This window comes from Vombatus ursinus, unplaced genomic scaffold (assembly GCF_900497805.2).
Source record: "Vombatus ursinus unplaced genomic scaffold, bare-nosed wombat genome assembly UNPS02009062.1, whole genome shotgun sequence".
Taxonomy (NCBI): Eukaryota; Metazoa; Chordata; class Mammalia; order Diprotodontia; family Vombatidae; genus Vombatus; species Vombatus ursinus.
This window is the reverse complement of record NW_020948840.1, coordinates 13,599,850-13,616,446: the sequence shown is the minus strand read 5'-3', so window position 1 is coordinate 13,616,446 and position 16,597 is coordinate 13,599,850. Positions and strand designations below refer to the sequence as shown.

Genomic DNA, 16,597 nt, shown 5'->3' with positions numbered 1-16,597 from the left:
GTTTTAGTATAAACAGTAAAATAGCGCATTCTGAAGATCTGCCATCATAAGACAATTTAAATTTACAATAATAGAGTATGTCCACAGACATAGTGTCAACAACAATTACAGTAAAAGGATGTGCTATGGTAAAGGAGAAGCACCACTCTTAAGAGCAACAGAAAGATAAATAATTACATTTCTGTGCATATATGCAAGAAGACTTTGTATTATTATTATTGTAAAAAATGTACTTGTCTTGAATTATTTGGCTAACTAGTTGAAAACAGAGAATTAGAGAATACTAAACTTAGGAGGTCCTTGAGATCATTAATGTCAACTTCCTACTCAATAATAAAAATGTATATATATTTTCATCACATATTGATCATGCTTTCTTTACAATTCCAATAGTTATTTCTTCAAGAACCATAATTCTTTGCCCAGTTTATCTACTGTAACTAGAAGTATAATAATTATTTTTTTACTCTCCACTTGCAGTCTTTACCGGAGGCAATGTGACATAACACAGCTGGAATTTGAATAAGAAAGACCTGGACATAAATATCAGCTCCAACACTAGAAGGTCTATGATCAAATCACTTAAGCTTTCTAAGCTTCAAATTATTCAAATATAAAATGCAGATTACTCATCTCACAGTGTTATTAGAGGCTTAAATGAGATAATGCACATCAATTATTTGGTAAACCTTAAAGCACTATATACACATTGGTTATTGTCATAATTGCTTCCCACTGCTCCTAATATCTACCTCTGATCTCAATCCAAAGTACCTCCATCAGTAAAGCTTATGATCTCAAGGCTTCCAAACCAAAGCTAGGCATTTTGCCCATACTCTGGTACTACAAGAGCCTTCAATTAAATGTGAGTACTCTCTCCAAAGGTACAGATAGCAACTTATATCTCATCCTGTGATATTTTTATCCATATTTTCCAAGGATTCCTCTACAGGGAGTCCAACAAATGTGCTTAGGGGTGCTTTCATTCATCCTTTCAACAAGTATTATTAAGCCCCTACTGTGCACATAAGGCATTGAAGATATAAAGACAAAAATGAGATAGTTCCTGCCCTCAAGAAGCTTGATACTGCATGGAAATCAATGGGGCACATAAGTTATCCATAAGTTACTACTTACACTCATGAGAGGAGTGACTAGGCCACCTTCTTCTCCTGTCATACATCTGTCTGATGACATCCTTTAGACTATTTTTCTGTTTCAACCTGTGAAACAATCTGTTTTATCCTCACAAACATCAGATATTCCAATAGTCAGATTAATCTTCCTAAAGCATATCTCTAATCTGTATTATACATATTATCCCTTCACTAAAAAACTTTCAATGGTACTTTATTTTCTGCTAAATAAGATCTAGAATGCTTTGCCTGGCATTTAAAGTCCTCCAAAATTTCACTGCATATTCTCTTCACACATTCTATGCTCCAGTCAAAATGTCCTAACTTCTATTTTATTAAAACATGGAATAATCCACGGTTACTTATTCCATTCCTTTGCTCATGCCCTTCACTCAGTCTGTGACATCAGCTGTCTCTCAAATTGTCCAATCCCAAACATTCTTTAAGATCTACTTCAAATACACACACAAATACCCACACAAAGACATTCCTACTCTGTACAATCAGAAATCATCTCACAAGTCCTCTTTTCAGTTGAATTAATATTGCACTTTGCACTTATTTTATTTTACTTTTAACTTGTACAGCATACTGAAAAAAATCATTTTATAAAGAAAAAAAATCTAAATTAATAATGTTTATTTAGTAACTACTTATATGGCACTATGCAAAGTGCTACATAATTTTTTAGTACACAGACACAGACACACACACACATACACACACACCAAATATTCCATCCCCCAATCCTATAATTATCTGTAATTTAAGTGGTGTTTCTTTCTCTTTCACAATAAGGCATACCTGCATAGCCTTCCATTATGCCTAGGAGTGTTTAAATATCTTTGCATGCTGGCATACATAAGAATGGTTGTTGTCCTTTGTGTTCGAAGACGATCAAAATGACATCACTATGTCAGGGTCAAAGTACAGTGTGTCCAACATCTGTGGTTGATGAGATCAATATGAACTCCAAAGGTTCTATCAGAGGTTGAGCACAAATAGTCCACAAGAATGTTTAAAATGGAGATGTCTTTAAATTTGCACATCATGTTTCTTTTAAGCTACTGAAATTCTGCTTTGCTCATAGATCTCATAGTGCCTTCCTTGATGCATGCACATCATGCTGAGTGGTCCTGTGCCAATATCTCCCATGCATCACAACTGATTCCAAAGGTCTTCAGACAGACCTTGAAAGTGTCCTTGTATCGCTTCTTCTGATGTCCATGTGAGCGTTCACCTTATATGAGTTCTCGATAAAACAGTCTTTTAGGCAAACGTACATTTAGCTTTCAAACAAAGGGGCCAGTCCATCTGGAGCTGCACTCTCTGCAGTAGAGTTTGAATCCTTAAGTGTCTGATACCTTATCTTGCCAGGTGATCTTCAGAATCTTCCTAAGACAACTCAAATAGAAGCAATTCTATGTGCTAGCATGACACTGGTGGACTGTACAGGTTTCACCGGCATATAACAATGAGTTAAGCACAAGGGCTCTATAGACCATCAGTTTGGTAGGCAACCTAATACCTCTTCTTTCCCATACTTTTCTTCGAAGCTTCCCAATCACTGAGCTAGCACTGGCAATATGTGTGTGTCAACCTTTTCTTCTCTGTGTACATCTCTGCCAAGGAAAGCAAACTTATCCACAGCATTCAAAATTTCTCCATTTCCTGTAGCCGAGTGTGGATTGTGCAGTGCTGGCTGGTGTGGAAAATCTGTTTTCTTGGTGTAAACTATCAGGCCAAAATTAGCACATGTGTGAGACCTCCACACATAAGAAGAGTAAAGAAGTGAATGATATATGAACTATTTACCTGTACCAATACCACTTGAAACTGATAAACTATAAGGTAAACCTTTGTAGCCCAACCAAACGGGCCTTCCTTGCTGTTCATTGTACGTGACATGTGATCTCACCTTCTTACCTTTGTACTGGCTGATCCCAAAAGGACAGCTGTCTTCTTCCCTTCCATTCTCTCAGAAACCCTAACCTTTAAGGCTCACCTCAAGCACAACTTTCTGTATGGGGCCTTTCCTGAACTCTCCCATCCACCCCATTCACCCTACGGGCCCTAGTCCTTTTCCATAATTTATTTTGTATCTATTTTGTATATACCTATGTATATGCACGTAAGTCAATCAATCAATAAACATTCATTAAGCCCCTACTATGTCCCAGGCATTGTTCTAAGTAAGTACTGGGAATACAAATACCAGAAAGAAGCTTACATCTAATGGGGGAAGACAACACACAAAAAGATGGAGAAGGGCTGGGAGTGTGGGGAAGAAAGGTATGTTGTGAAGTGAGGAAGATGATGGAGAAGGAGTGCAAAGGAGTACAGCTGAATGGGAAATGCAAGAGATGACTGGCCTGGATGCAACCATATTAAATAGAGATCTTGGGAACAGTCTCCACTAACTAGACAGTATTCTAATTGATGGCAGGAAACTATTTTCGCTTTTGCCTTAGTATGCCCCAGGCCTGGCACAGTAAACTGACCACCTGGAGGCTGGGAGCCACCTAAGCACAGAAATGAGACACTGCCCAAAGTACCTCAAAAACCAATAGGAATACCCAAACCTCACCCTGAACTGGACCTAAAACATTTTAAACTTCATTGCAAAAAACAGGTCAAGATGCCAGCCAAAGGATTCCTGCAACCATGACTGGCATTTGCCCTCTGATTTGGACCAACCAAAGAATGATCACCAAAGTAGCAGAAACTACCTCTGTGATATTTAAATTTAAAAAAAAAAAAGAAAACAAAACAAACAAAAAAAAAACCCCAACAACTGATAGAAGCCAGATATCTAATGCCTGGATATTTGATCACATTAGCATTAGGAGCCTGAATAACTCTGGAAAACAATAAAAAGATCTGATGCCATCTGTTCCAGTAAATGTTTTTCAACAAAGACTAAGTTTATATAATTCTGACACCATGCTTTGGTGCAAGGAAATCTGGGTTACATGTACTGAAAGGAAAAAAAAAAAAGGTTTTCAATAAAGATTATTCTCCTGTAAGGTCTTATAATTTTATTTAAACAGTAGTAGTCTTTTTATAGATATAATTTAGAAGACAAGGTGAAAAAACAGACTTACCAATTACAAAGTATCAGGACTTTCTCATAAAAAGCTAGTTCATTTAATGTCATTGTCCATCTGTTATGATTCTTTACTTCAAATACTATGAAGACAGAAATTCAAGAGCTACTTCTGAAAGCCATGATAAAATAATGTTCTCTGGATATACTGCAAGTTTTTACATGATTTAACAGAACTAAAATTTTGCCTGTGGACCCATAACATGAAGTAGTTTGTGGTGTTTTTTTGGTTTTTTTTTTACTTCAGTGAACATTTAGCAAACAACTACTCCCCTCTTCCTAATTTTTCTATTATGGTCAAGAATATATCCATCCTCCCAGGGATGCAGGCTCAAAACCTAGATGCCATCTTTGATTCCTCAGGCTCTCTTATCCCCTGTATCCAATCAGTTGCCAAGTCCTGTGTTTTCTACCTTCGGAACATCTGTCCTTTGATGCTGCCACCACTCTGGTGCAGGCACCTCATCATCTCATGTCTGTCTGGCCTACTACAATGTCTTATTGTTGGCTTCTCTGCTTCAAGCCTCTCCTCACTTCAGTCCATCCTCTACTCAGCTGTAAAATAAATTGTGGATTCCCCAATTGATAAATGGTCAAAGGATATAAACAGGCAGTTCTTAGAAGAAGAAATCAAAGCTATTTATAGTTACATGAAAAAAATGCTCTAAGAGAAATGCAAGTTAAAACAACACTGACGTGCCACCTCACACCCATCAGAAATGACAGATGCTGGAGGAGATGAAGAAAAAATAGGTACATGAGTGAACTGCTGTTGAAGTAGTAAACTGGTCAAATCATTCTGCAGATCAATTTGGAACTATGCCCGAAAAGCTATAAAACTGTGTATACTCTTTGACCCAGCAATACCACTACTAGGTCTGTATGCCAAAGATATCAAAGAAAAGGGAAAAGGACCTACAAGTACAAAAATATTCACATCAGCTCTTTGTGGTAGCAAAGAACTGGAAATCAAAGGGATGTTCATCAATTGGGGAATGGCTAAACAGTTGTGGCATACAATTATGATGAAATACTATTGTGCTATAAGAAATGACAAGGTATGGACTGATGCTGAGTGAAGACAGCAGAATCAGGAGAACGTTGTACATAGTAATAGTGACGTTATGCGATGACTAACTTTGATAGACTTAGTCCTTCTCAGTAATGGAAGGATCTAAGATATCTCCAAAAGTCTCATGATGGAAAATGCTATCCACATCCAGAGAAAGAACTATGAAGTTCGAATGCAGATCAAAGCATACTGTTTGTTCTTTTTTTTTCTTCTGTTTTGTTTCTTCTTTCTTGTGGTTCCTCCTATGGATTCTAATTCTTCCTTACAACATGACTAATGTGAAAATGTTTAATAGAAATGTATGTGTAGAGCCTATATCAGATTACACACCTTCTTGGGGAGGGAAAGAAAAATTTAAAACTCAAAAGCGTATGGAAGTGATTGTTGTAAACAACAAATAAATTAATTTAAAAAAAAAAGAAATGACAAGGGGAGTAGTTTCTGAAAAACATGACAAGACCTATATGACTGATGCAAAATGAAGTGAGAAGAACTGGGATATCATTGTGCACAGTAACAGCAGTGTTGTAATGATGATCAACTGAATGACTTGACTACTCTGACCAATACTACCATCCAAGACAATTCCAAAGGACACATGATGAAAAAATACTATCCACTTCCCAAGAGAAGTGATGAATTCTTAGTGCAAACCAAAATACGATTTTCTCACTTTTCTTTATTTTTCTTAATTTTTTTTGAGATATAGTTAATATGGAAATATGTTTTATATGATTTCACATATATAATTGGATGTAAGAGGAGGTGGTAAAGAAGGAGTGAATGTTTAAAATAAACAATAAATTAAATAATAATAAATAGTAAATTAAAAAGTTTAAAAAATAATAATAAATTGTGGATTTGAATGGGTGAAACTTCTTTCCTGCAACCCTATTCAATAACTCCAATGGATCAAATATAAAATTCTGTTTGGGATTCAAAGCCTTTCATAACCTGGCCCTCCTATTTTTCCAGTCTTCTTAAATCTTATTTACTTCCATGTACTCCAAGATGCAATGACACCTGACTCCCTATTATTCATCAAACACAACACTACATACTCCATCTCCTGACTTACAAGCATTGTCACTGGCTTCCCCCACGTCTGGTATTCGAGACCTCATCTCAGCCTCTCAGCTTCCCTGGTTTTCTTCAACTCTTAGGAAAAGTCCTACCTCTTGCAAGAAGCCTTTCCCTGTTTGCAAATAATCATCCCCATGTTAGACTGTGAGCGCCCTGACAGCGGAGACTGTCTCTAGTGCTTAGCACAGTGCCTGGCACATTGTAGGCACTTAAAATGCTTGTTGACCATGTGCAAGGCACTATGCTAGATACTGGGGAAGATATATGGGTTAGATAAGAGTCACCTGTACTCAAGTAACTTAAATCCTAACATAATACCATTATATTTAACAAACCAAGCTAAAGTTAGTTTAAGATTCCCAAACAACATAAAATATAGATGTGCTTTATATATGTCTATATGTATACAAGTAAAAAGATACGTGCATATATTTATAATGCACTCAAAATTCCATTTCTTAAGAAATGGAATGTTAATGAAAACTGCAAAATTAGCCAACAGAAGGAAGTAAGTCTGGCTACTCTTTCATAAGCAGTTAACCATGGTATAATTTCATGTTGACTTGGCTCAATTTCCACATTTGCAGAGTACAAAATATGCTTCATCTTCCTCAGTATCATATTAAAGTATATTTTTCATTGTAAAGACAATTATATTTCCTAAGATAAAAGAATATTTTTAAAACGTAATAATACTTATTCCCTTTTAATACAGATACCATCCATTCAGTATAGCTAAATTTAAGTCTTTATTGTTGTTGTTGAGTTGTTTCAGTCACGTCCAACTCTTTATGACCCCATTTAGGGTTTTCTTGGCAAAGATGCTAGAGTATTTTGCCATTTCCTTTTCTAGCTCATTTTAAAGATGAGGAAACTGAGGCAAACAGGGTTAAGTAACTTGCTCAGTGTCACAAAGTTAGAAAGGGTCCAAGCTTCGAACTCAGGAAGGTGAGTTTTTCTGACTCCAGGTCCAGCACTCTATCCACTGCACCACCTAGCTGCCCCTAGTCTTTATTACCCCTCCATAATGGAAATCATTTAAAAGTTTTTAAAACATTGCAACTAAGAAAACAAACCAATGTCTTTCAAACTGTATGACAGCATGGAAATTATAGATTGTACTTTCCTTTGGCATACTTTCCTAGTAAGTTCTTTATAAAGAATGATTCAGCTTCTACATAGATTTACTTTATCAGAAACAGATACATGAAAGGCACCATATACATATACTTCAAACTTGCAGTGCAATAAAAGTACACTTAAAACTTACGGGGCAATAATGGCTCTAGCAGGTCTTTTTGTGGACTGTACTTGTGAGAGCCAACCTTCTAATTGTGCATTCAGTTGAGGACCTGAAAAAAAAAAAAAAAGAGAGATGATGAAAATAGAATGTAATTGAATTCAACAGACCTACCACGTACCTACTATTTGCATCATGCTATGAGTTAGGGTTACAAAGACCTCCCCCCAAAAACATCTCTGTTGTCAAGGTATTTACATTTTTCTGGAGGAAACAAGACAAATAAGTAAATACGAAGTAATGAGATATAACTTTTTAAATTGGATTTAGAGTCAGAAGAAATGAGTTCAAGACCTGCCTTTGTCACTTACTATCTGTCTGATCTGGGGCAAGTCATCACTATATCCTGAGTCTCAATTCACTCACTGTAAAATAAAGTGGTTTGGTCTCCAATCCCTTACAGCTCTAAATCTATGACCTCATCTCATGATTAATATAATTCTATGATTACTAACAGCTACTAGGATTGGTCAAGGAAGACTTCAAGAAATAGAAAGCCTGGGTAAAACCTTAAAGAAAGATGTGGAAATAAAGAAGAAATGCATTTCAAACAGGGGGGACAAGCCTGAGCGAACATACAGAAAATCTACAACAAAATAATGACTTTTGGGAATATGTTTTCAAATAGCCTAACAATCAGAGACAATGTTCTAATGCTGTAACTGTACCATAAACTAGGTATACATAATGTCAAAGGTAGCCGTAATAGTTATCCTTTAATATGATGAATAGCTGACAGCAAAGAATCTATTTTTACCTTCATAATAACTATTACTATGAAAGAGAAAAATATATAAAAAACTAATGTCATACTTAGGGCTGATTAATCACATACTTCATATAAATATTTAATGAATATATAATAGTAGGCAATTTGATCATGTGCTTCATTGTTAATGACTTGAAAGCTTTCAGTTTCTTATAAGCTCTAAAAAAAAAATTTAGTAAATAAGACTGTTCTACTTAAGCAAAATAAAACAATCTGAGGATTCTAAGCATAATAAGAAAAAGAAATAAACATCTGGGAAAAGATAATTCAGATTTTTAGAAAACCGAAAACAAACCTTGCTTGATTCAAAGAAATCCCATTAAATTACGGTATACACCAAAAGACCAAATAAATCTTTCCATTTCAAGGGTTCTTAACTTTGTGTCATGGAGCCCTTTGGAAGTCTGGAAAAGCCTATGAATCTCTTCTTAAAATGTTTGTTAATGCATAAAACGAAATACACAGGATTACAAAGTACAAACCAATTACACTGAAATATAGTTATCAAAATATATATATATTATTAAAGTTCACAGACCCAAACTTAAGAACTCCTGCTCTAACCTAAGTTTCTATTTGCTATTCAAAACACTGCAATTCTATCTTTAATTATAAACTCTCTCTACACAGCAATATACTTCAGAGAAACATTAAGTCTCCTTAAAGAAGAAATTATCAGTTACAGAAAGATAGCTAAAAGTCAACTCAGAACTGAATTTTTTAAAAGCCTGAAATACTGCATAATTTTGAAATATGGCGTAAAATTTCATTTTGAACAATTCATCATTTGGTAGCATGCCACTCAACTAGCAGAGTTCAGTAACAGCTTTAAATTATCTATACTACCAAGAATATTTTTCATAGGACTTTTCAGATGTAGTTAGTTGACAGCTTTAGATTTCTTCTTTAATTTAATTTAAAATACTGTGCTAACTCTACAAATTGACTCATGTTCTCTATACATTGATTATATGCCTCCAAGAAAATCATTCAAAAAAGATAATCCCCTGGAAAAACTCAGACTTCTAAAGATGCTTGAGGATCTGAAACTACATAAATGCCCATCTATAGAAATCAGTGCATTTGTAAATAGATAGGACCATCTATAAACTAGTATACGGAACCAAAAACAAAGAAGGTTGATTTAGGGCTTAAACAATAGCATTCATAAAAACCAAACCTCCTACACATAAAAATAATTGTGTCAATACTCAGTTTGAACAAAAAAAAGTGCTTCTTGATTTTTTAATTCTTTAAGTCAGTACTGAACATTAGGTACTATGAATTAACTTTTTATTACTATTCATAAGTATTTTATTAACTTCATTTTAAAAGCCCTAATTCTATACCTCTGATCTTTTGCCGATATGAAAATATCGTAGTAGTGAAAATGGCTGGTGACAGAAGGGTCAGATCCCAAGTCTCTCTCTTCACTTTTGAATAATTCAAGACTATAAAAATAGTTGGGTGGCTAGGTGGCACAGTGGGCCTTGAGTCAGGAAGACTCATCTTAATGAGTTCAAATCTGAGCTCAGACACTTAGTAATTGTGTGACCCTGAGCAAGTCACTTAAGCCTATTTGCCTCAGTCTCCTCATCTATAAAATGAGCTGGAGTAGGAAATGGAAAACTACTCTAGTGTATTTGCCAAGAAAACCCAAAATGGGGTCATGAAGAGTTGGACATGACTGAAAAATGACTGAACAACAAATAAAAATATTTGGCAACTTAATACTTCACATATCAGTAGATATACATATATACATGTGTATAATACATATATATTACTTATTCATTTCTGACTACCAAGTTACAATGTCTATGAACTGAAGAAATGAAAAATGTTTTTTATTAAGGTACTTACTATACATACTAATAAGGTACATACTAATTCATCTTTAGTATGATAATAGCTTTTTTCAGTCATAGTAATAATTTTTTAGTATTCTGTCCATACTCTTATTTAGTCTCCTCTGTAATCTATAATATGCATTTTACAAGATGACATTCTGTAATTTTGGAAAAGTTAACTGAACTGTGTAGAAAGTGAAAACACTGAAGACTATATTCTAAGTCAGCTAACATGTCATATTAACAAAAAGCAGAACTAACTACATAAAAACTATTCAGATTTATTGCTAGGAGGCTCATAATTTTATATCAGCCTACTCAAATATCAGAGTAGACCAAATCGAAAGCAAAATGGTATTTCTACAACTTTCCCAATAATAATCTACTATATACTGATTTAAGTTTCTGTCAATATTTTAACTTATTTTCAACCATCAGCAATAATATCTTCATCCTACAGGGTCAAACTCAATAGGTTAACCCTAAATATTCTATTTCAATTCTTTATTATTCAACTTATAACAGTAAAAGAGAAAGCAAACTATTTCGTTTTCCATTTTCCTAAGTTGTATGTATACATCTATACTTAAGTTATTTATGAGAAGCAAATATACAGGAAGATACAAAGTGCATTTTGAATATATTCCAAAATAGCTGGAGCTTCCTACTATCATTAATAAGAAAATTAACAAGAATGACCATCCTTCTAATGGTGAGGCAGCATGATGCAATGGAAAAAGTCCTGGATTTGAGGTCCAAAGAACTAGGCTCAAGACCCTGATCTACCTCTTCATGTGTGATCCTGGATAAGTGAATCTTTCCGAGCTTCAGTTTTCTCATATCAAAAATGGAGATAATATGGGCAGCTAGGTGGTGCAGTGGATACAGCACCAGCCCTGAAGTCAGGAGGACCGGAGTTCAAATCCGGCCTCAGACCAAACACTTGACACTTGTTAGCTGTGTGATCCTGGGGCAAGTCACTTAACCCCAATTGCCTTTAAAAAAAAAATAATGGAGATAATACCTATTCCATCTACTATGCAGTTATAGAAACAAAATTAAATAACTTATGGAAAGCACTTATTGTAATATCTTACTTCATGGTATATTGTAAAATCATTAATATTATCAAGTATGTCAATCATGGAGTGAATTCTGGTTATAGCAGTAATGTATAGAGGTATAACTTTTGAATGAAAAGCTTCATGAACAGCAATAATGATTCTCATGCAGCAAAAGTTTTTGATAAGAGCAAACCTGGAACCTAATGATTAACAAACATTTGTCCAGCATAGGTTGATTTTAAGATTATCTTACATCAATATGAACAATTTTTTAAAATATTTGATTAGAGAAAGCAATAAAGCTCAGTGAGATAAGCAATAAAATGTAAACTCAAGAAGTGAAGACAATGAAATCAATCTACTACAGGTAGCTAAAAGCCCACATTGCCTCTTTTAGAATAAAGACTTTTTTAAATTCTTCATGAATAGTTAAACCACCAGTCTAGACACCACATTAATTGTATAAATGTCAACCTAGCAAGATACTCATTAGGATTTCTTTATCTTCAGGAGTCCCTTGCTGAGGTTCTCTCAGAATTATGACTTCTATAAACAAATTTCTACTCCCAAGAATGAGAGAACGTATACACACCAAAAGGTAGCTTTCAAGGCAGTACTATTATGATTGGAGCCAGTGCTTACCTTGCTAAAGCATGTATCCCTTTCTTACTTAAACCCTTCCTTCACTATATTTTAACTTTTTCATGCTGTTGTATTATTATTTTACCTTTAACTCTAAGTATCAGTGTTTTATACTCCATGCTGGGTTTGGTTTTCAACTTAACCGATTTTTAAATTAAATAAATATTTTAAAAGAAACGAAACAACCAGTATCAGACCTAGCAATAATTTCATAATCAGCTATTTGTGTATACAGTCAAATAACTGGCTAGAAATAAACAACTAATTAGAATCATGAGATTAAGATCCCAACTCTATAGAGTCAGAAGGTTCCTGAGGGGTTTATTAGTTAAACTTGAGCAGAAATCTCCTTCACAATCACCTCAGACATCTAATCATCTATATTTTCCAAGATGACCGGGGAAGAGGAAGACCAGTGGACCAGCCACCATACAAGGTACCCTTTCCTCATTTGCATTTTCCTGTAGTCCCCTCCACTAGAAGAAGCCACCTGGAAGAGTAAATCTGTTATCACCAGGGACCCCCTTAAAAGAGCAATAGGGTTTTCTACTCTTCTGCTTATAGGAGGAAAGGCACTGGGGAGGCAGGGGGGAAAAAGGCACATAGTATATCATTGTAAAAGGAAAGAAAGAATATAAGCCAAGGCACAGAGGCAGCTCTAGACAGGGTGTGTACAGTACAGTATACTCTAGTTACTAGACCCATATGGGGTCACAAACTACAATTTAAGCTCTGAAGGAAGTTTAAGCGCAAGTGGAAAAATTTTAAGAAGCCCTGCTCTAGTACATCTGGCTTTTGAATATCATTCCTGTTTCTCTGGTTGCTTCAATTATTCTTCCCTATGGGACTACATATTGATATTTTCTGATTTCATTTACTTCAGAGTAAATGCATTCCAGCAGTGCTCTCATCCATTACACCTCCAAAGTTATATTCCATCTCCTCTTTCCACAACCAAAAGGAACACCAGCAATACCTACACAGGTACCCCCTGTCCTGCCTACTTCCTGTGTATTCCCAATGTTTAATCTCTACGTTTAATTTGTTAAAAGTTTGAGGAAAAGAGGGTGATCAGCAATGTTCAAAAATGCAGAAAGATCAAAGAGAACAATGATGGAGAAAAGATCACTGAATCTGATGATTATGAATCAAGACTGATCAGTTTCAATTGTGATGGGGTCTTCCCTTCTTCATAATCTATAACTATCATAGTTTTAAGTTGCCAAGATTTCATATTATTTCATCTCATTCTCCTTAAAATATAATTTTAAATGGAAACCATCAATGTGGGGTGGGGGGGCAAGCGACAAAAGCAAAGGCAAGTTAAGTCTTGGGAGAGATCATTTTCAGGCATTTAATAAAAAGTTTCTAGGACACCAATCAAATAGTTAAAGAAAAAATTAATAATCTCAATTTTAAATGCCATGCTTTTTGTTTTTTAAATAAAAGGGGGGGGAATGTAGCTCCTAAGATTTTTGTCATGTACCAGTAAATTGAATCCAGACAATTCTGTAACTTTGTCTTAGGAAGCCAATAATTTATGTAAAAATTAATTGCATGTGAAGTTTATAGACTAGATAGCTGTCAGCTATGAACATCAAAGCAGGCATTAACCATCTATTAAACAGAAGCTTTCTAAAGGACATGTTTCATTGTGGCAGAGAACAAGCACAGACATAACTTCATCATGAGGCAAGTGAAAATGTGTTAATATTATCTTACCATCGTGGCTTGGGATATAAAAGGAAAATTGAGAATGACTAAAAGCATTCAGAAATAAGAAATAAATTAGGTCCACAAAAGTTTGGAACAATTGAGAAAGGCACCAAGTTGAGGCTTACACAACACATTCATTATTTGGGAGAGAAAAATGTATTATTCAAATACTATAAGCATTAAGACAAAATGAGATTTACCTGAATAAGAGAACAAACTTCTCAATTATTTCAGAAGTTCTATATAGGAGAGTTTACTCCAAATATAGTGGAGAAAGTCCTAGAATAGAAATCAAGAAACCTGAAGAAGTCCTCATACAAAACTAGTTATGTTTTCTTAGACAAGTCATTTAACCCCAATGAAGCCTTCAGTTTATTCAAGTTAAAAAGAGGCTGAAGTAAATGACCTCTAAAAGCCCTTTATAATTCCCTATTTAATTATAACATGAATAAAAATATGCTTTGATGATGTTTTAATATGCTAATTGCAAATAATTAGTTTTTATTAAAAATAGGTCATATCTTAGATGTAAAATTAAACTATAGTCTGGCTCTGTAATTTCATTGGTGCAAGGAATTCCAAATAAGGAACTTTCTGTAATGAAGATCTGCATATGTTCAGCAATTTAACCTTAAAAGAGTTGTCTGGGACACTGAGAAGTTAAGTAACTGCCTCAGGGTCTTATATCCTATATGTGGTAGGAGTTTTATGTGTTAATGTGTTGAACCTAAGACATCTTGACTCTTGAGTTTGGTTGTCTGTCCATTTAAGACATACAATTGCTGAACAGATGCAGATGTTCATTACAGAAAGTTCCTTATTTGGAATTCCCTGCAACAATGAAATTACAGAGCCAGACTATAGATACGGAAATGGATATGGATATAAGTATAGACAGATACAGAAAGACAGAGATAGAGATGGAAATAGACAGTCACAGAGTCAGAAAGAAGTGGGTTCAAGTCAATTTTTAAATTGCAATAACCTTCTAGTTATTTTCCTTGCCTCAAGTCTTTCCCCATTCCAATCCATCCTCCACTTGGCTGTTAAATTGATCTTCCTAAAGCACAGACTCACCATGTATCACCCCCTCCACCCCATTCAATCAATTTCAGAGGTTCCCTATCATCTCCCGAATCAAATATAAAATCCTCTGTTTAGCATTCAAAACCCTTCATAACCAGGACAATATATTCTTCAATCACTTAGCTTTACCAGTTGTAGTGAGAGAAAACAAGACACTTATTTTACTGGCTTTTTTTCCCTTTAATCCTTTCATCTGTAAGGTCTACTTATTAAAGGAGACTGCCCCCTTTGATTTTGGTGATTGCCCTCTTTGATTTGTCAAAGGGCTTCCAGTTCATCTCTCCCTTTGCCCCTCACATTGTCTCCTCTCATAAGTGCCATACTTAGAAACCCTTGATGAAGGGTTTGTCATATCAGTTAGTGATTCACTGAGGCAGCTGCACCTCTCAACAAAATCAAACAAGCAAATGAGAGAAATAATTATTAATAACCAATGACTTGGAGAGATCTAGGGTTCCCCCCATTTTCTAAAGTCTTGATTTTTAAAAATTCTTTAAAAGTCTCTTGTAGGACATTGCTGATGAGATTGGACTAACTTCTTATTCAGACTCCACCCAGGGTACAGAGTAGCTATTGTGTTCTTTTCAGGCTTGGGTGGGACAAAAATTCTCTGAACAGACTGCCCAAGGCAGGGGGTTAACTTAATCCGTAAATGACTTAATCAAAGTTCAGCTCCAGCTCCTCATCATAATATTCATTCTCTCATTAATGGTTAACCAATCAGGGTTGACTCCCACCCTGGGGACCACCTATTTTTCAAAGGGTACATAAACTGTAAGCCCTCAATCATGATTGACTTTGGTCTAAGAGAGATGGCCAAATGACCATCCTTTCATGAATAAATGTGCTGGCATTATTAATAAAATGACTAAATTATCCAGAAATTATGTTTCTGGAACTTTTTCAATTGCCACAGTAGATATTTGGACCAATACTTTTGAATGTTTGCGGATTTTGCCCAGGAGGCTCTGAAGCACATGTTTACCTGTTTTCTGAACTGACTGATATGAATGATCACAGGTTAGCCCAACAAGGTTATTTCTGTGATTATATCTTTCCCGAGAAAATGGAGACTTTTGGTTAGAAGCTTCCCCTTCTTTCCAACTTTACATCTCAAAATTCAACTATATTATCCCCCATTCTCTCCTTCTTTACTCCAATCTCTTAAGAAGACATGGTCCTTCTCACAAAGGCCAACTACTCTACTTTATCTTTTATCATCTCTCTTCCAGTCTCCTCCTCTGACAGTTACACCCACAATCATCCTTTCTTTCCTCTTCCTATGTACTGGTTCATTCCCTGCAGTCTAGAAAAATGCCCAGGTCTCTCACACTCTTAAAATACCCTCATTTGACAGTAACATCCCCCCACAATATCATCCTCTATCTTTCCTCCCTTTCTCTGGCAAACTCCTACAATCATTGCCTCTAATTTCTCTCCTCTCACTTAGTTTTCAAACCCTGGCAATCTTGCTTCAGATCTCATCACTTAGCTTAAACTGCTTTTGCCAAAGTTAACTAATAGTTTCTTAAAAATCAGACAGCATTTTCTCAATCTTCATCTTTTTCCATCTCCTCCTGGGCACTCTATCTCTCTGGGTTTTTCCTAATATTGCTCTCTCAGTTCTCCCACCTGTACTTTCTTTCTCTGATTCTTTTGTTGGAACTTCATCTACATACTTGCCCCTTAACTTTGACCTATGCCAAGGCTCAGTCTTGTGCTGCCTTCTTTCTCCATATTTTCTCTTCATGACCTCATCAATTACCATTGGTT

General features: G+C 35.3%; 1 protein-coding gene across 1 annotated transcript in view; it reads right to left on the bottom strand.

The window, feature by feature from the left end:
- Positions 1-16,597, bottom strand: part of MEMO1 (mediator of cell motility 1) — a 127,923-nt gene that overhangs the window by 78,764 nt on the left and 32,562 nt on the right. Inside the window, exon 2 of the mRNA XM_027850588.1 lies at positions 7,668-7,749. Coding sequence (XP_027706389.1) covers positions 7,668-7,749 — 82 coding nt within the window. The remainder of the gene's footprint in view (positions 1-7,667; positions 7,750-16,597) is intronic.